Raw genomic sequence first — 21,663 nt, forward strand, 5'->3', positions numbered from 1 at the left:
GGTCTTCAGAAGTGTTTTTGAACGTCGATTTTGATTCTTATGGTAATTCCTTCACATAAATTACCCGTGCGCAAACCTATTCTTGTATTTGCTGGAATAGCTAATATTACACTCTAGTTTTTTATTGATGTGTGTTTAGTTTATTTGCACTTTATTTGCAAGGTCGTGCCCGGAGGCTTATTGCAAGTAAATGGTAGAAACATAGGAGACATACATGTGACAATAAACAGTGATGAAAATTATTGCGAAAAGAGACTACTTGAATATTATAGTGTTGGCTATTTCTAAACAGGTTGCAATTTGCATTGACTTCTTTTTTGAAAGCAAGACGAAAAGCATTCTGTGATTTTAACTTAAGAGGAAAGTAGCTTTCTGTCCGCTTGTGGGTGGGAAACATAGACTATGTCATTGTGACTTCTCTAAACGAAATAATTCGAGATCTTTCGATTTGATTAAACGAACGCTCAGTCTTGGAAATAATAACCTATGTCTGGATAATTCCACCCAAGTGATGAAGCGGGACGAAGGGGGGTACTAGCCAAGCCACGTAAAGTCTCACTAACATCAGCTACATATAGCGCCGAGAAGCAGAATGCGTGGAGGAGCCTACCAGCTCCGGATAGTGGAGTTTGCGTTACACAGAACACAGAAAAAAAAGCCAATGGAAAACTCCTTGTCCAAGCCAAAGGACAGTCTCGAGCATATTTTGTTAGGAAGCAACTAAATTTCAAAACCTTGCTGGACAAGTTTAGAATGACAACACTTTTACCTTTTTTCTCCCCGAAATATACAATAAAGAACACAGTCAGATCACGTTCAGAATCTTCTCAGTTTTGCAATACCTTGATAGAATCTTTCATCCAAATACAGCCAACTACAATTCCCTTTTTTATAAGGCCACACTGACTGAATATTTGTTATGTTTATAATGGTTGTAATCGTTTGTCGAGGGACTTCTGTTTATTTTTGTTGTTTCAAAATCATTAATATTTTTTTTTTAAATTTCGCAGACATCAATGAGTGTGCCATGCCCAGGAAACCCTGTCAACATGGGGCCTGTGAGCTCGAGAACAAAGATGGCGGATACAACTGCACCAGCCAACATGGATGGACCGGCCAGAAATGCCAGCGTAGTGAGTTATGTTTACCTAGTTTGACTTGCTTTATGATTTGCTTTATTTATTGCAGCACGTATTCAATAACTTAAAAAAAAAACAAGTGACCGTAGGTAACATAGTCTGTGACGTCGGTTTGGTATTTTGTTGGTTGTTATGTTCTTTTTGCTTGTTGTTTGCTTATATTCTTTATGTATTTAATCATGGTGTTAAATAGATGGTATATGTAATTTTGCTTGTGATGTCTGTGTATGAAGCAGGTTGACTGAAACCTATGTTGTTTGGCGATCCTCTTTACTGAGGTTGACCATGATGCACGTAGCTTTCTTTTGGGGCAGGTGAGATATATATACATATATATATATATATATATATATATATATATATATATATATATATATAGATAGATATAGATAGATAGATAGATAGATAGATAGATAGATAGATAGATATATGGAAATATAGATATAGATATAGATAGATAGATAGATAGATAGATATACATAGGTTTACTGATATCCAGTTGTGATTCTTCATTAAATATCCGGTGTCAGGTGCACACAATGAGCTATGCTGACACCACATTTCCTGTCTCCTCCAAACTCATTGATGAATCTATGAAACCGCACATCCACCACAGCACGAAAACAACTTTTTAAGCAAAGTTTCAGAGATACGTATAAAGCCCTTAAAGGCGGAGAAATATTTAAGCAGATTTTAAGATCTATTAAAGGCATCGGAAACATACATTTGGCATTTACGGAAGATTTCAGCGTTTGTAAATCTAACTTAATCTGTTGTGTTTCTTTACGTGACTTTTACACGTATTTTAGTATGCCGAAAAGACAACTTAAATGTCTCAAAAATATTTTCTGTCAAAACGGACAAATACCGTTTCTCTAGATCTGTTACAAAATACATGTTAACCGGCTAAGTCAAATGTAATAAGCCTTTGTCTGGTGTTAGATAAAACATTGTGTTTTATAACAGTGGCAAGATTTACAGTCAAAACTGAAAATTATTGCGCTTTCTGGTACAAAATGTTATGTTTATACCTCAGCAAATACAAAAACAATACAATACAAAGTCAAATACAATAATCTTCTGTGTTTTTTTAGCTATGGACATTCCGAAAGCATTTGACGTATTCAAACTTTCTGTGCGCAAGGTTTAATTCGAACAGGGGAGAACCTCTCACGGTTAGCTTATATGCGCTATTTTACGTTATATGAAATGTTCCGTATACCATGGTCAATATTGACCGAAGGATGCCATATATGTAATTTATTTTGAACCTACGGTCATTTACGCAAAGAAGGGAAGACCTCCTCCGTTAATATATTTGCCAAGACGTATATGAAATGTTGCGTATTTCATTTGAACATACGACAAGTTTAATCTTTGAATCCGCGCAGTTTAAGCGAACTAGGGGAGACCTCCCCCGTTTAGCTTATATGCTGCCAAAACGTATATGAAATGTTGCGTATTTCTGTAAAACATACAACAAGTTTAATCTTTGAATCCGCGCAGTTTAAGCGAACTAGGGGAGACCTCCCCCGTTTAGCTTATATGCTGCCAAAACGTATATGAAATGTTGCGTATTTATGTTGAACATACGACATGTTTAATCTTTGAATCCGCGCAGTTTAAGCGAACTAGGGGAGACCTCCCTTGTTTAGCTTATATCTTGCCAAGACGTATATGAAATGTTGCGTATTTCTGTTGAACATACGACAAGTTTAATCTTTGAATCCGCGCAGTTTAAGCGAACTAGGGGAGACCGCCCCCGTTTATCTTATATGTTGCCAAAACGTATATGAAATGTTGCGTATTTCTGTAAATCATACATGTTTAATCTTTGAATCCGCGCAGTTTAAGCGAACTAGGGGAGACCTCCCCCGTTTACCTTATATGTTGCCAAAACGTATATGAAATGTTGCGTATTTCTGTTGAACATACAACAAGTGTAATCTTTGAATCCGCGCAGTTTAAGCGAACTAGGGGAGACCTCCCCCGTTTAGCTTATATGCTGCCAAAACGTATATGAAATGTTGCGTATTTCTGTATATCATACGACATGTTTAATCTTTGAATCCGCGCAGTTAAAGGGAACTAGGGGAGACATCCCCCGTTTAGCTTATATGTTGCCAAAACGTATATGAAATGTTGCGTATTTCTGTAAATCATACATGTTTAATCTTTGAATCCGCGCAGTTTAAGCGAACTAGGGGAGACCTCCCCCGTTTACCTTATATGTTGCCAAAACGTATATGAAATGTTGCGTATTTCTGTTGAACATACGACATGTTTAATCTTTGAATCCGCGTAGCTTAAGCAAACTTTGGGGCACTACCCCCGTTTTATCTATTAGCTAATACCGTCTCAAAGGTTTTATGAAACGGTGCCTTTTTCTGCTGAACATACGGCATGTTTGAAGCGCAGTTTATGCGAACAGGAGGAGACCCTTTCCTTTTTATTTTATACCGTATATATGTTCTGAAATTCCAGGGTCTAACTCAGGGTGAGGCCGCCTGTTTTCTTTGTGGCAAGTTGACACTCGAGCTAAGAGACGGTGGAAATCCCGACTACTGCTATTCGGAATATCTCCGCGACTCAACCTCTGCTTGAAGAATATAAAACGGCAAGCAGTTCTTATTACAGGTTAATGTACGAAATATGTTTATTTCTTTATCTACAAGCAAGCGTCGAGAAAGAACAGTTTGTGCACACAGGCGGTGTCTTCTCGTGTTGCTCGTGTTTGTTTGGGATATGCGTGGGCAGGCAAGATGTAAATTTATTCAGTGTTATTTCGTACTCGCCATGGGGGGCACGCCTCCGTCCGTCCAAGGAGGTTGAACTTCCTTGGTCCGTCTGTGGCACAGCTGTGTCATGTGATAGGATGTATCCAATGGCAGAAAAGAGTGGGGGGTTCAAATTTATCGGCCATACGTACGACAAGGACTGAAGGAGCGGTTATTTTCCAGGCGTTCATTTTTGAAGAGAAGTATTGAAGAATGTTAGGGCCTGTTCTAGCCCGCAAGTTGTGGCCGCGACACCGCTTTTACCGCCTAGGACCCCCGGTGACGGAATTTGACTCAAAGATACGAGGTGGCTATCATTCTGTAAAAGCTGTTGTTGTTGGAAATCGACACAGAATGGAAATCACGGCCCTTGTACCATCCGGATTAATAGAAGCCGAGACTGCAAGCTGAACAGGTTTCGCGTTCACAGAATCCAGGACCATCCAACAGCACGAGTCATATCGGCCACTACTCTAGATCTTACCGGATTCTTATTCCTGTGGTGACCAGATGGAACTGTACATGTGTGCTCTTTTTAACTTACGCCGAGACGCTTCACCCGACACTGGAAATGGGACTGTGGACAGCTGCACGGAATTGCGCAACCGTTGTGATTGTTTCAACTGCCGACTACATCAGATTAAAAGGCCACAAATACCTAGTAGGCAGTAGGTTTTTTTACTCTTCCATGTAATATTTTCTCGTAATTCAATAAAATTTCAAAGTTTCATCCATTGTATTTTCTTGCTTTGAAATGTGCTAATGATTATTCTCCTAAAATGGCACTTATCCACACCTTATAATCAACTTAATGCACACGTATATGAGACGTACAGAGGGAACTTTAAACATGTCTTAAGGGTGTTTTAGTACGTATTTATGAAAACTTTAAGCTGCTAAAAAGAAAAAAATATAGACACATTAAATCCTCTTAATCCACACGTATATGAGACGTAAATAGGCTTTAGATCAAATAAACGTGAAGTTTAAACATATCTTAAGGGCGTTTTAATAGGTATTTATGGCGAATTTAAGCTACTGAAAAGGCACCTAAACACGTTTTAATCCACTTAATGCACACGTATATGAGACGTAAATAGGCTTTAGATCAAATAAACATGAAGTTTAAACATGTCTTAAGGGCGTTATAATAGGTATTTATGGCAACTTTAAGCTGCTGAAAAGGCACCTAAACACACGTTATAATCCACTTAATGCACACGTATATGAGACGTAAACAGGCTTTATATCAAATAAACGTGAAGTTTAAACAAGTCTTAAGGGCGTTATAATAGGTATTTATGACAAATTTAAGCTGCTGAAAAGGCACCTAAACACACGTTATAATCCACTTAATGCACACGTATATGAGACGTAAAGAGGCTTTAGATCAAATATACGTGAAGTTTAAACATGTCTTAAGGGCGTTTTAATAGATATTTATGGCAACTTTAAACTGCTGAAAAGGCACCTAAACACACGTTATAATCCTCTTAATGCACACGTATATGACACGTAAAGAGGCTTTAGATCAAATAAACGTGAAGTTTAAACATGTCTTAAGGGCGTTTTAATAAGTATTTATGGCAACTTTAAGCTGCTGAAAAGGCACTAAAACACAGGTTATAATCCACTTAATGCAATCGTATATGAGACGTAAAGAGGCTTTAGATCAAATAAACGTGAACTTTAAACACGTTTTAAGGGGGTTTTAAAAATCATTTACGACATCTTTAAGCTGCTGAAAGACAACGGGAAAACCGGAAAATAAGGACTAACACGGACCTACAGAAAGACCACTTAAAGGCAATATTTACGTACTCGTATAAGTGGTGTATAGATCCGTAAAGAAGGAAAATACGTCAACATTACGCATGGTTTCAGCACGCTTAAATACCGTTTTTCGTGCCGTGCACGTCCCCATTATAACGAAGAGAGCAAACACTGCCTATTGAGCAACGCGAATTGTAAGATGTTGCGGCAACTTTCCAACGACTTTACACGTTCTAACCATAAATGCATATGACTACCAACCACGCAATTTTTTTTTTACTATGATATGTGATCCCAACATCAATAATAAAGGCACAATGCGGGAGCAAGGGGAAAACAGCATAGTGCAAGAAAAATCAGTTACGTACCATCAACTGCAGTGCCAGGCATAAAGTAATATTGAACAACACGCGGAATTCAGCGTCACACAAAAGACCGAAAGGTCAACTCACAGCCACACTGTAAAGGAGATCGGACAAGAGACTGATGTACAAGTATATGAAGACAGCATTATCATAATAAAGGTACCAACCATGTTAATTTAAAACGTAAATGGCGATTGGCCCGCAGCTATTTAGAATTACCGTAAATAGGTGATACTGTCATATTCAAAGTAGATCAATGTTATAATACATACCATGACCAGCTGGTCGCAGCTGTTGACAACATGAACAGATCGTCACAGCTGGCCACAGCTGGTCACAGCTGGTCACAGATGTTGACAAATTTTGAGCAACTTGTGTGAATGGTAAAATAAATATCCAACATATTTCGAGAAAGGTGAACAACGGCCCAGAACCGAAACACACCGCCAAAACAAACCCACGTGCATCATCGACAACCTCATCATCAGTGTACATAGCGGACCTGCCAAACCACATACGATTCAGACAGAGAACATACAGATACAAATACGACCGCGCGTAAACGTGATAAAACGACAACGGAAATATGCAAATACAGATGAAAACGCGCGTTAAATTGATGTACATATCACGTATTTGCTTGAACAAGCAGACTCGGACCAATACATCGTGAAACGTACAATTTCAAGGGGTGATATCTGACATTATTACATCCATAATGAAAGCAACTAGCGCGACAAAAAAACACCGTGCGTCATCGTCTAACACTGTGCAGAGAACCTGCCAAACCACAAACGTATGCGACAACGGAAACTACAGATACAGGTGCGAACGCGCGTTTGACGACAAGAAGACATGACGCATCTGCTTGCAATATTTCATTATGGCAAGCGGCTCTGGACCAAAACACCACAAGACGAACAAATTGTAGGGGTGATATTTTTTTATACATCCATAATAAAACCAGCAGCGTCATCGTCAACCTCATTGCAAAGGACTTGCCAAACAACGTACGTATGTGACAACGGGAACATGCAGATAAAGATGCGAACGGGAATTACTTTGACGATCCGATAAAACCACGCATCCGCTTGCTATATATTATATGGCAAGGCTTAAACAAAGCGGTCCTGGACCAAAACACCACAAGACGAAGAAATTATAGGGGTGATATTTTTATACATCCATAATAAAACCAGCAGCCGCGAAAAAAAACAACGTGCATCATCCTCAACCTCAGTGTAGAGGCCCTGCCAAACAACGTAGGTATGGGACAACAGGAACATGCAAATACAGATGCACTATGGAAAGTTACGTGTGCATAAGCTATGGGCTTACGTCGCGGTCCGCAGCGGCCATCTTCCTCATTAGCGCACCACGTGACCGGGATTACTCTGTCCCAGGGCACTGAGAGTTCTAGCACTTCTTGATGCGAAAAAGACCTTGGGGACGAGGTCATTTCCTTATACGCATGCGTACTAGTGCCGTTTGAAAGAGGAGATTTCAGGCTGGAAGACGGTGAAAACCGCATCTTTCTACGTTGAATTTTCGGTGAGTTATGAAATTTTCAATTTATGACTTGGTCTCAGGGGGATGAGTGAAGACCTTAAGGATGTCCTGGAGTAATTAGGCTGTAATCTGCTTCATTATTTTTTCTGGAATCAGCCTATTTTTCTGGCATGTCCTGACATGTTTTGGAACAAATTTACAATGACTCTAGTCAACGACGCGACCGTGTTTTTAACGACACCAAGGATATGCATGGGTATATCAACACAAATGTGTGCATTACTCTCGTTCCCGAAGAGTCTATGCCTATGGTGTGGAATGATACAGATTGAGTATAGACACAAAGTACTAGGATGTTCTGGATTTGAAAAATAGCTCTTCTTAAGCAAGATCGTGTGTGTACAGGCTGAAATAAATTATACAGAAAAGCTAGGACCCCACTAGGGACATTATATAGAATTTATAACTAATGACCTCGTCAGTCCTAGTCTTCTTTTAATTATGGACAGTGTAATCTTGCTTTAAACAGACTATAAGTATTGTAGCTCTAATACTAGCATTACTATTTCCAGAAAAGTGGACTGTATTTATTTATTTATTTATTCACCTCAATACGGATGGGTACTGGGTAACACCTACAACTGTTGAAAGTTGATTATGTATTATGTCATATGTTGTCAATTGATATTTTTAACATGTTGATAACATGTATTGCAGGTGTCACAGATGAAGGAGCACGGACAATACCTCTAGACTATCTGCAGAGTATGCAGTTGTAAGCTGAAGGATGAAGTGCTACAGTTCACAGTTTCAAGAGGTCACCTTCAAATCGTACAATGTCGATGGGGGTCAAGACTCCACGGATGTGCAGCAGAAATACAGACTCAAATGAAAACTCTTCTGATGCTTTAATAAGCTTTGATACATGCATGATCAAGATGTTAATAAAACGTCAGTGTACATACTGTACAAACACCAGAAAGTCTCTGCCATGTTGATGATATATCATTCGCCTGCTAGATGTTGTGGCCACTTTTTGGTGGTCACTGGATTTTTCCCGTGATCTCTGAAGTGGCTGTGAATTTTTTTTTAATTTTCTTAGTCCCCTATGAGTGGCTTCTATAGACAGGTTGGACTGTACCTAAGGCTAAATATTGTTGAATTAACAGATTACAAATGCAGTCTCTGTAACCTCAAGTAGCAACTGTGCATATAGATTACAAAAAGATAAATATTTTAAGTAATAGAGGCATATAGCTCAACATTTCTACAGTGAAAATAAACTACCACCCCCCCACCCATCGCCCATCGATGCGACGTCAATTGTTTGTGTTGACATTACGCCATCCGAATATAAAACACAAACATCGCTTATTTAAACACTAGGGGCCCGGTCAGCGTCAAAAAGGGGAAAACTGTCACACACTTAAGTAAGATCTGTATCTAAAACACTGTCAGGAGAATTCTGACGGCTGCTAAGAGAGCTTTCAGGGATAAGGGACTTCAAAATCGGGCCCGCCGACACGTTTTGGCAACTTTGAATTCCATGACAATGTGCGAATATGTTGATCTCGCGGTGATTTTCCCGCGAGAATAAGCGCGGGAGATCAAAAATTTCCCATGAAACATTGCGCATCGAGCGAAATTCAAGATGGCGACCGTGCACCGCTGGGTATGGCGTAAGTTCCATAGTGAGATGCGAACGCGAAAAACTTTTACGATCAGATAAAACCACGCAACTGCTTGACAATATCCGATTACATCATTACCTACATGCAGAAGATCTGGACCAAAACACCGCAAGAAGAACAAATTGTAGGGGTGCTATTTTTAAAACACCCATAATAAAACCACCTGCCGCAAAAAAAAAAAAAAAAACAAGCGTTCGCAGAACTCAACCTTCGTAAAATGGGTGATGGTGCGGTGGTGGAGGGTTTATATGTAGACATGTCATTGGCTAGCTTTAGTTATGTGTCGTCCACAGAGCGTCGCTTGTAGGTGGAAGTGAGAAGGCGAGGTGTTGAGAGGATGTTGTTGGTTTAAAATATGAAACTGTGAGGTGCATGTCAGGATGAGCGTATTCTACGTCAGGCCGACATTATTGGAGACTTTTGTATGTCATTAAGAATCTAAACGACAAGTTATTTGGAATATTGGCAGTAGGTGGTCAATGTTATCTGTGAAATGCATTGAGAAGTTGTAGAATATAATGCGAAGACACAGGGTTTGTGGTTTTTACTGTGGAATGGAATGTATGTGTACGTTATGGCCTGCTACAAATTGTGTAAAATGAAACCGTGTCTCTACGATTTACGGGAGCTGAAGAAGGCCTGCTTACGCTTTTTGGGAGAAAGCATGGAGACCGTCACATAGGGAGGTGCGCCGAAAAAAGTGATTTAGGCAGTAGGCTGTATTTCAAAAGTATTCTATCATCCATCATTTCTTGTTTGTGCACATGACACAAACTGTCCTGTCCATTCATTTCCATGGACAAAGCAAATACCTTTTATTGTCTTTTGAAGATAAAGATTTATATTGACTAGGCTAAAATCGACTGTTGCATCAAAATATCAATAAAATAACACATAAAACAATAACGTTGACCACATCAACGCCGTCATTGGTGATATCCACATAAATGATCTTCACATCCGCAACGACCACCTCCAAAATGTGATGGCTGGTGTCGTCACGGAATGCTCCTCCTCAGGTACATAAAAGTATAACTTCCATTTTGGGCTTGCGACTTGGACCTCATGGAACTTTTCAGATGACCCCTTTTCTCTTACCCAATCGTTTTAGTAACCTATTAGTACAAATGACATGAATCTGCTAACTAGTACTTGCGACCTACCCTAGATTAAATTGCAGAGAAATCAATACATCAAAGTATAACTATCCATCTGGGCTTGCGACTTGTGACTCATGGAACTTTCGACATGACCCCGTGCGTGTCTCTCACCTAATCGTTCTCGCGACATATCAGTACAAATGACGTGATTATGTTAATTACCACTTGTGACCTATATACTCTACATTACATCGCTTGGAAAACAAGACATAAAAGTATAACTTCCATTTTGGGCTTGCGACTTGGAACTCATTGAAATTCTGACATGACCCCGTGTCTCTTGCCCAAACGTTCTCGCCACATATCAGTACAAATGTCCGTGCCGTGGCGGGAACGCTTTATCCGCCCGCACAGGGCTTGTCAGTCAATAGGACTATACGCCTCGCGACACCTTTTCTGTCCGGGATAACATACAGCATGCATAATTTCTTCCTTGGAAGAGAGACGAAATGCTTATCCCGACAAGAAATTTGTCCGATTTCAGCAGGTAGGATAACAAATCCACCGCCGGAAGCAAATGTATCAATGGTTGCAACAATGATGATGTAACAGTCGTAACATTCTTTGTTCCACAATGCAGTCCACTACATTGTGTATCCCATATGTCTAATGTACAATCCCTATAAACAATCTCATCAATGACTGCAAGTTACTGTGAAAAACAAACCCTGCTTTGTTCAACAATGTATTGTACCGGTAGTATTTACTGTTACATGTGCAACCCTTTAAAAACGTATAATATAGGCCCCTGTATACAATATCATCATTGCCCTTAGTCTACAGATTATCAAATCTTATGGGGAACATGCACACCCCATCATGCATAATGTACTGTCCCTATAAACCATTTTCTCTATTGCGCAACTATGACCTTTGGGATCACTTCCTGTGGGGATGGGGTAAGTCACAACTGCAGCCCATCGGCATGACGTAATATCACCTAAATATAGCATGATTGCTATCCACGATAATACCCACGATTGCGTAAAACCCATTTTCCACGTACAAACATCCCCTGCAAAACCGTTAGAAGCCACTAGACGAAAAAACACCTCGTACGTTTCATCTCCTTCTCAAGAACTACCCACATACCAAAAATCAGATCAATCTGTCATTGTCTTTCGCAGCTGAATTGTTCACAGACACGCCATATATAAGGTTTCTACACATACCTATTGTATCATGCAAATTACCACTTAATTTGCATAACAAGTATACAATTATGTACATCATTACGTAAGCTGTCAACATACCTACAGTCATTAACATCCATCAACCCCTTCTGCATTATTCCTTCTCAAAACCTAAAACAAGAATTACTTTCAACGCCCCTGCGAAACCCCTAGGTGGCCAAAACTTACACACCTTACTATGCTTTTACACAGCTACCTACCACTTACAAATCATCACCCAAACAAGTCCCAAACAAAAAATAGCAAAACCGGAAGTTACGCTGCAGTACCATAACACGCCGCTAGAGCGCCCTGCCGTAACGCAATTCCTGCCATTTATTCGTCATGTCTAATCCTACCCACATACTAAATATTAAAACCATCCATCCACGCGTTCCCTAGTTATCAAGCTGACAAACGACCACCTGACATCAAAACGGCACTGACTACAAACCCTTCGTTTCACGAAGGGAATCACGTGCATCATCGTCAACCTCAGTACAGAGGACCTGCCAAACCACATAGAATTCAGACAATGGGAACATATAGATACAGCTGCGAACGCGCGAAAACCAGACAAAACTAAAAGTATGTCGACCAGAGGTTCTGGTCACAGACTAATTATAACACAGAATAAAAAATAAAAATAAAATAAAAACTTGCACGGGGAACAGAAGTGTGTGCAGCTTTTCATGGCTCCTCCTCAGAAACTAGGTAGTAATGAACGTAATGTACACAATCTAAATGATAATAATGAAACATAATATACAAATCGAAGCTAAACTAATTAAATTTATACAAGAAAATCATAACGCTGCACATCAAAACGCAACACGATCTACAGATCATAAAGAAATAAGTCCAAGTTATAGAATTATCAGCTAGCAAATACCAAAGGAAATACAGAAAAACAAAACAAGGGATGCAAACAAATTAGGTGAAAGTAGCGCTATTACAAGGTATAGTATACCTCAATTCTATATGATTATCCAAGTAATAACTAAAAATGACATAAAAGAAACAAGGAAAAAACAAATCTGGAATAAATGGTTCACTTCTCTATGAAGCTTTTTTTCAAACGTTTTAAAAACGGAGAGTTCCATCAATCCTTTGTTTCACCCCATGGTTTGAATAAAGAGCTCGAAGTATTCTTGGCCGGAGCGGCAGCTACGATGACGACAACCATTCGGTGTGTTCATTGAGTAACTACTACATAACGTAATAATTATGTAGAATAAGGGAGAACGGTCAGTCTTGTCTATTTTGTTTGCAAAAATAAGGTTAAGTTCGCTCATCCCGCCACACTCGGGGCTGAAATAATGACTCTGTTTACTTATTTCACAGCACCTACGTACTACAACCCCTTAGACCACGAGTCCACGTTCTTCACTCCTAACGGCCACACAATGGACGTAGGTGTCAGCGGCTCAGCTTTAAAGCTCGAGTCGCGCCGTAGCCAGTACGCCAACCTTGGGAACTTCGCAGGCACTTGCTTTGGCAGCACCCTCAACTGCGCCAGAGGCTTCAGTCTGGCCTTCTGGTTCAAACGTCCCGCCGGCGATGTCCGCGCACAGTACTACATCAACAGCGGCGGGCACGACTTCACTAGGACGCGAGGATTCACGCTTACCAAGACCGTCGCGGATCTAGACAACTGTCTCTACAACGTTGCCGTCAACGGCCGTCTGTTTCGCCACGAGGCAAAAGTCTATCTTCCTCCAGACCTGTGGACGCACGTGGCCGTCACTTGGCTGGAGGAACGCGGCCTGGAAATCGTCGTGAATGGGAGTGTCCAGCAGGTACGGAAAACGTTACATCTCAAACTGTTGCTCAACTTCCCAAATACGTCTTCAAAAACACTCAACAGGGTACTTCTCTATTTTGTAGGCAAGAAATGGGATTACAATATCAATATGTACATGTATGTCCTTCGAAAATTATCTTTTTTGTGTGTATTGCTTGAGCTCTGCTATGTTTTAACCTGACCTATAACGTTTTTTCCAGGTGATTGTCCTTGAGACCGAGATCCCGCCCATGGAGAATGACCCTTACACCGACGTGTTCCTGTGTAGCGATAACACCCAGCCAGGGATGTCGTACACGGGGGAAGCCGTGTTCGACGAGCTGAAGTTCTGGGACTGGGTTCTGCCTGACGGACAGATACAGCTGGCCATGATCCCAGGATCAGGTAAGCCTTGGGGTATTTTCTTATCCATCACATGCTCATACTTAAAAGGTATATTTTATCTGACCCTACCTCCCTCCTGACCTCAATGAAAAGCGGTCTGAAGGCCAAATTGAGCTTCCCATGAACCAAGGAGGTAAACCTCCTTGCATGAACAAATAAAGCTTCTAACAAATCAATCAATCAATCAAACAAAAAACAACTGTATTCAGAGAGGAACAACTACATTCTGGTGTTAAGGATGAAAAGATATCGGCATTCATTCTTCTAGTCTATGATCACAATACAAAACGTTTAACATCGTGTGCTTTATGTATTTTTAAAATTCACAAAGTTACACTCCATTCAAGTAATTTTTGCTTAAAAAGTCAAGCTAGAATTCATCATCTGAATATTACCTTGCTTGATGCCTAACCTTCAAAAACTGGTTTGGGTCGTTTTCATCTGCCGTATCAATTTACATATAAAAGAAGTATACAGCTTTCTTTTATACAAATTTGCACAATCCACCGTTATTTAAGCATTTGAGATTTCAAGCCAAACAAAAGGGCGCAGAATCTAGCAATGCGACTTTATATAAACCAGAGTAAACATTAATCAAGTAAAGTGGGCATTTCCTGGGTCACGACCATCAATAGACCGGTTCTGAAGTCCATCACAATTAGCAGCTCCACCAATGATAGCACGCCAATTATCTCTTTTATCCAATGATAGCATGGCAATTAGCAGTTCGACCATACAAGGGCGACCGTCCGTCCATCCTATATTTGTATTTGCATGTTTGTCGTATGTGGAAAACTCACATGCTAAAGGTAACAAAGGTCAACCCAATGACCTAGTTCCATCAATCCTTTGTTTCACCCCTTGGTTGGAACAAAGAGCTCGAAGTATTCTTGGCCGGAGCGGCAGCTACGATGACGACAACCATTCGGTGTGTTCATTGAGTAACTACTACATAACATTATATGTAGAATAAGGGAGAACGGTCAGTCTTGTCTATTTTGTTTGCCAAAGAAGGGCCAACATTCACAAATAATCATTAGATTTGAAACATCAGACAGAACTGTCAAGATGGTAGGTTCCATGTGGTGTAGATATTGTCATCAAGTTTGGAAAATATGCTTGTCTTTGTTTCCTTCCGTTCATTAGAAGATTTCTCCGTTTTCGCAAATTACCATTTCAGTTTTGTCATCGGGGTAAATGTCAGTCAACGTGTCACTGACGAAAGATAGTTGATGCTACCTGAAGCGTCTGACTCAGTTGCTTGTGTTACTGACATTTGGCACATTTTAGGTATATCTTTTCTGTCCTTTATCACACAGATATAGATGAGTGTGCCAGAAAACCATGTCAACATGGACGCTGTGTGAACCAAGATGGCGGATACAGCTGTACCTGCGAGCCTGGATGGACTGGACAGAATTGTTCGCAAGGTGAGTTTATTTTGTTGGGTTACCAAGACCATTCCCCCATATATATTTCATTACATTGCAAGCCATTTCTTTCTTACCAACTTGACTTTATTTTGCTTCTGACTATGAATGTAAAGAATTTGAAGAAAAATCACATATCATATCAATGCATTTCGTATAAAGTCGGCTCTTCAACAATATGTCCTCAGTGTCACTGTCAAAAGACAGTGGGTGCTATTTGAAACGTCTGACAGTTTTCAAAATCATATCCAGTTTCTTGATTGACTGCCATTTAGTGTGTCTTACAACCTGGAAGTCTAACCTTCATCGGCATTATCATGATAGACGCGAGCTGCGATAGAAATAATTTGGTTATTGGCCATGCATTGGTCACGAGATTCATGAACCTCTAAAATTGTGCCGAAGTTAGGTTTGAGCCTCCGAAATCTGATCGCTTGTGCCACTTACCGACTTTTGCTTCGTGTGGCAAACGTATTTCTGATAGTATATAAACTCCTCACTGTCGTCTTCTACAGCCTCACAATGTCAGAGTGGGTGGGACAGATACAACAACTACTGCTACAAGTTGATGGCAGACGAAGTCACTTGGCTTACAGCGAGGTCACGATGTCAACAACACGGCGCAATTCTTGCCTCTATCAAGGACAGTGACGAGAACAACTTCATTGCCATTGCGGGTGTCATCTCGAGTAATAAAGACGTTGTTTTGTGCATGGTTTTGCAATTTTCATGTCAAAATATGAACCGTGCATGACGTTGTTTTGTACATGACGTTGCAAGTTTTATGTCAAAGTATGAACCATGCATGACGTTGTTTTGTGCATGACGTCGCAGGTTTTATGTCAAAATATGAACCATGCATGACGTTGTTTTGTGCATTACGTTGCGATTTTTATGTCAAAATATGAACCGTGCATGATGTATTATAGAAGAAAGGGATTTTTTTAAGTTAACATACAATTTATACAGTTAACGCGTTAACTGTTTTCGACCTGAAAATCATGGCAGAGATTAACATGATACATGAACAAAATTTTTTTCGAATAATTTTCTATTGGTTTTCGAGGAAAATGTACTCAAAGAGAACCAAATAGTTGTGACCAAGTTACATAATGGATTAAAAAACATCCAACCATATTTATATTGACAACTTTAGACATGTCATCCTCGAAGCTGAATTAGTATTTATAGAAATATGGCTGATGACATGTTTGTCTGGTTGTCTGTGAAACCAGAATAGACTGGAGCCATATAGAACACGTAACGACCAGCAAGTGCCTCACACTATAGCATATATGGTCAGACATTCTTGTCATTGCTTTATGTTCTTCGTTATTTGAAGCTAGCGTTTTAAATACAACCGTACTTCAATTCCTGATATACTGTCCAATAGTAGCTTGTAGTTATAATGCGTCCACTAGTTGGACCACCACAGCTTTTGGTAGCAGATGAAGTATACGTCAGCCAAATATATTCGGGAGTTTTACGGTCACGTAAGACTTTCTTCTTTTAGTTACATCAAGGCCATTACACAGGGCAAGGGAAAAAGACGGGACCAAAGAGTTGCTCACATTGAAATGAGGAGAAACGTCTTTTGGAGAAATTCCTCGCCCTTTGAAGGATGGTGTTGGCCATGTACAGAAAATCATTAAGTCCTTGTGTTAACCATTGACACTGTATTCCCTTAGACCTGAAATGGTTCTATTCTTAAAGTTCCTACAATCACCCAAATACTAGTCAAGCACTATGCCGGTATAGAGTACCAAAGGCAGGAGCGCTCATCCTTGTAACTAAAAAAAAGTCGACTTAAGTAGCAAATATCTAAGTAAAATGTCAGACTGTTTTTGTTGCAGCACAAAATAAAACGTTCCGGTGGATTCCGACCTTCTGGCTTGGTCTTCATAAAGAATCTGAACAATGGAAGTGGACAGATGGGTCACGTGTTGACTACACCAACTGGGCTCCGTGTGAGCCGAACAACAACATGGTCTTCTCGGTTTGGCAGGGAGAGGATTGTGGCACCATGTACTACAAGGTGTGTGCTTTTTCACTCCTTTGTTTAGTAACTAACCATTAGCATTTGAAATATCAGTACGTCGATTAAGATTAACCATTGAGTACGGTAAAAGTTTCTTTTCATTTGCTCGATTGTGGAAATTTAAGAGAATAACATTGCGGAAAATATAGTCATCAATCATTATAATAATAAAATACTTGCTGTATCGTATAAACAGACCGGCACAGACCCAATTTGGTGTGGGGTAAGGACGAGGCACCCAGGACAGTGGAATGACGAAAGTTGCAGCTCTCACAAAAGCTACATTTGCAAGAAACCAATTTAACGATGTCTATAGTATAAAAACAAACCTTTATTCCAACACTATTGATGAAGTCGTGTGTGCATATTGAATAGGTAACGTTAAGTAAGCCATTGGCCACTCTGAAGATATCTGCACTAGTTCAATCTATTAAAAGAACAGAGTGACGCTCTTATCTATTGTGCTGGAACGAGTCTTCAGCTCTGTACTACAATTCTATATCTAACACTGATCAATTTTATATTATTGAGATTATGCCTAGATTCTTTAATGCAAATTCATGCCCTAAATACGGTTGGTTTAACGTTTACACCTTAAATAGAGTCATTCTGTCAAAATAAAGTCACCATTTCCGTAGGCTGAGCAGGGAAGTCACATGACCCCCTACCCTGGTTCTATTCCTTTTGGCTCCTGTGCCATCTGACTCTTTTCCTCATCTACCCTTTTCATCACCTACGCCATTCGTGGTTATTCGTGATGGCGAGCACACTATCCTAACGGTGGGTGTACTTGTCTATGAAACGGACGGAAAACTTTAAGTTAGTTCTTTTCGGAGCTTGGGAAGAAGAGAAGTTAGGCATCCATGTAGCCTAATAGTGCAAAACTCTAAATCTACTACCGCCGAGTTGGACTTTTCTCTAGAAGTAGTGAAGAATTAAGAGTACAACTTTGTAAAGAATTTAGATGGAAAATTTCGAGGATGAACTGTTGTGAGTTATTTTCTTCGACTGCAAATTGAGGTAAAAGACAAATGAACCGTATTCCACACAATATTAGTGCAATTTTGTATAGTTTAGAATTTCAAGGATTGACAAGAAAAACGATGGAAATTATGACAAGGAACAATATTTTTTTATTCTTTTAAAGCACTTTTTTCTCAAAAAGATGTTCACTCTCAAGACTTTATAGAGTCAAATTTGCTTTAACCCTCAAACACCCGAGTGGGGTCCATTTGGACCCCAGGCGCAAACTTTGAAGTGCCATTTGAATATTTTTGACCTGAAGAAAAATTCCATCCGTGACTTTGTCAGTTAATATCTTCTGTACCTTCTCCTAAGTTTTTACGAAGATTGGTACAATATTATGGTAACTATAAAGAAAGTCTGTGTTCAGTCCGTCTGGGGTCCAAACGGACCCCAACAAAAATGTGCAGTTTTTAAAACAAACTTTTGAGACTAACTCCTGAACTACTTATCGTATGACCACCCATCTTTCAGAGATTGATAAACATGTAAAACTAAATCCACACATAAACTTTTGTGTCATCATCAAATAATATTACGATTTTATGACGTCATTTAGCTTATAAGGGCGGCCATCTTGGATTTTGACCAATGACGTCATGAAATTAGCATAAATTATAAATTTTAGATCTTGAAAAGTACATGAAATTTCATAGAATTTGATTGTTGTTAGAAAACAAGTGTAAATTACAAAGGAAACCTTGTTTAAATCGAAATTGGCAAATTTTGGCAAAATATGCCTATCATAATTCCGTTGCCATGGCGACCCCAAAAAATGATAAACTTATTTTATTAACTATAAATTTTTGCTAACAATATTTTGTGGTAGATTACCAAGTTTCGTAGCTTTAGCTTTAACCGTTCATGAGTTATACGCCATAAAAGTTGCTGAAGGCCTCAAAATTGCCCTCTCTGGTCAGAATAGGTTTAGTGGAGAAGGGGTTGCACGAGCAACCTCCATGGAGGAGCTCCACAGAGCTGACCTCCATGGAGGTTGCTCGTGCAGACCTCCAGCTCCACCGAGCGAGCTCTATGCGCTATGAATACAAACACTTGGTTCTCGTCACCTTCATGGACTTTTTAGTACTACATGGAGGAGCTTCTCTCGTAGAGGACAAACAACCGGACTGAACTAGCAGCTGTACGCAAAACATGCTACACGGGCTATGAATGTAAACATTTGGATCACGTCACCCAAAACAAATTGGTCTTAGCGCTCTATACGGTAACAGAGGGCTGTTTGAGTAGCACTCTACGGGTTATGAATGTAAACACTTGGTTCACGAAACCCAAAACAAATCGGTCTTAGGGCTCCATACAGAGATACTGTAAACAACAAACACACAGAGCCGATAGCTGATCGAGCAGCTCCACGGGCTATATGAATGTAAACACTTGGTTCACGTCACCATCAACAAATCGGTGTTTAGGGCTCTATACAGGGATACTGTAAAACAAAACACACGGAGCCGATAGCTGATCAAGCAGCTCCATGGGCTATATGAATGTAAACACTTGGTTCACGTCACCATCAACAAATCGGTGTTTTGGGCTCTATACAGGGGTACTGTAAACAACAAACACACAGAGCCGATAGCTGATCAAGCAGCTCCACGGGCTATATGAATGTAAACACTTGGTTCACGTCACCATCAACAAATCGGTGTTTAAGGCTCTATACAGGGAAACTGTAAAACAAAACACACGGAGCCGATAGCTGATCAAGCAGCTCCACGGGCTATATGAATGTAAACACTTGGTTCACGTCACCATCAACAAATCGGTGTTTAGGGCTCTATACAGGGATACTGTAAACAACAAACACACGGAGCCGATAGCTGATCAAGCAGCTCCACGGGCTATATGAATGTAAACACTTGGTTCACGTCACCATCAACAAATCGGTGTTTAGGGCTCTATACAGAGATACTGTAAACAACAAACACACGGAGCCGATAGCTGATCAAGCAGCTCCATGGGTTATTTGAATGTAACAACTTGGTTCACGTCCCCATCAACAAATCGGCGTTTAGGGCTCTATACAGGGGTACTGTAAACAACAAACACACGGAGCCGATAGCTGATCAAGCAGCTCCACGGGCTATATGAATGTAAACACTTGGTTCACGTCACCATCAACAAATCGGTGTTTAGGGCTCTATACAGGGATACTGTAAAACAAAACACACGGAGCCGATAGCTGATCAAGCAGCTCCACGGGCTATATGAATGTAAACACTTGGTTCACGTCACCATCAACAAATCGGTGTTTAGGGCTCTATACAGAGATACTGTAAACAACAAACACACGGAGCCGATAGCTGATCAAGCAGCTCCATGGGTTATTTGAATGTAACAACTTGGTTCACGTCCCCATCAACAAATCGGCGTTTAGGGCTCTATACAGGGGTACTGTAAACAACAAACACACGGAGCCGATAGCTGATCAAGCAGCTCCACGGGCTATATGAATGTAAACACTTGGTTCACGTCACCATCAACAAATCGGTGTTTAGGGCTCTATACAGGGATACTGTAAAACAAAACACACGGAGCCGATAGCTGATCAAGCAGCTCCACGGGCTATATGAATGTAAACACTTGGTTCACGTCACCATCAACAAATCGGTGTTTAGGGCTCTATACAGGGATACTGTAAACAACAAACACACGGAGCCGATAGCTGATCAAGCAGCTCCACGGGCTATATGAATGTAAACACTTGGTTCACGTCACCATCAACAAATCGGTGTTTAGGGCTTTATACAAAGATATCGTAAACAACAAACACACAGAGCCGATAGCTGATAGCGGATTATCGCAAATGACAAGCATTCACAGAACAACGAATGGATATCTTTTTTGTACGATAACATTTGAAACAAAAATGCTGATTTAGTAAGAACTTAAATCGCGTGTACTATTGAATGACCCAAGAAAGTGGGGTATTTTTATTCTTCAGGTGGATGTTGGGTCGCGGAATTAACAGTGAGTTGGAAAAAGTAGTAGGAATTTACCGGCTCGCTCCCTTCACGGGGACCCAACCTCTGCTTGGAGAATAGATAGGAGTACTTGTTTGTTTGCCCAATGAGCTTTTATCAAGCTGCTTGGTTTGCCATTGTAAAGAATGCGAAAACTTCGCACCTCAGTGCTAATCGTTAAGAATGGCTGATTTTGGGTTTGATTCAGCCCTGTGACAAATTTGGGGAAATCTGTTGGCCTACTATGAAAAAAAATGGTTTTATAAAACAAATATTTAGACCTGTTATGAGAACTCCAATACCAGGTGTGCCTGTTTATAGAAGAAATTAAATGACTGCCAAGAGAGAGCAGTTGTCGCATCCTTGTCGGATACGGGCAATGAGGTAAAACTTACTCTCCAAGCAGAGGTCGAGTCG

The 21,663-nt window shown here is 40.2% G+C and overlaps 1 protein-coding gene across 1 annotated transcript; it reads left to right on the forward strand.

The window, feature by feature from the left end:
- Window positions 1-1,086: 1,086 nt before the first annotated feature.
- On the forward strand, window positions 1,087-17,946 carry LOC118421097. Its single transcript, XM_035828258.1, has 7 exons — window positions 1,087-1,133; window positions 12,931-13,385; window positions 13,591-13,774; window positions 15,094-15,204; window positions 15,720-15,893; window positions 17,058-17,239; window positions 17,881-17,946. The coding sequence occupies exons 2-7, from the start codon at window positions 12,993-12,995 to the stop codon at window positions 17,944-17,946; spliced, it is 1,110 nt and encodes a 369-aa protein (XP_035684151.1). The 5' UTR covers window positions 1,087-1,133; window positions 12,931-12,992.
- Window positions 17,947-21,663: the final 3,717 nt, after the last annotated feature.

Source organism: Branchiostoma floridae, chromosome 8, assembly GCF_000003815.2.
Source record: "Branchiostoma floridae strain S238N-H82 chromosome 8, Bfl_VNyyK, whole genome shotgun sequence".
Taxonomy (NCBI): Eukaryota; Metazoa; Chordata; class Leptocardii; order Amphioxiformes; family Branchiostomatidae; genus Branchiostoma; species Branchiostoma floridae.

Bases quoted from the DNA above. Each gene is read 5' to 3' on its own strand.
- LOC118421097 (XM_035828258.1), top strand. From the start codon at position 12,993: ATGGACGTAGGTGTCAGCGGCTCAGCTTTAAAGCTCGAGTCGCGCCGT. The intron at 13,775-15,093 runs GTAAGCCTTGGG...TTTATCACACAG, and splicing joins GGCCATGATCCCAGGATCAG to ATATAGATGAGTGTGCCAGA. The intron at 15,894-17,057 runs GTAATAAAGACG...TTTTTGTTGCAG, and splicing joins CATTGCGGGTGTCATCTCGA to CACAAAATAAAACGTTCCGG.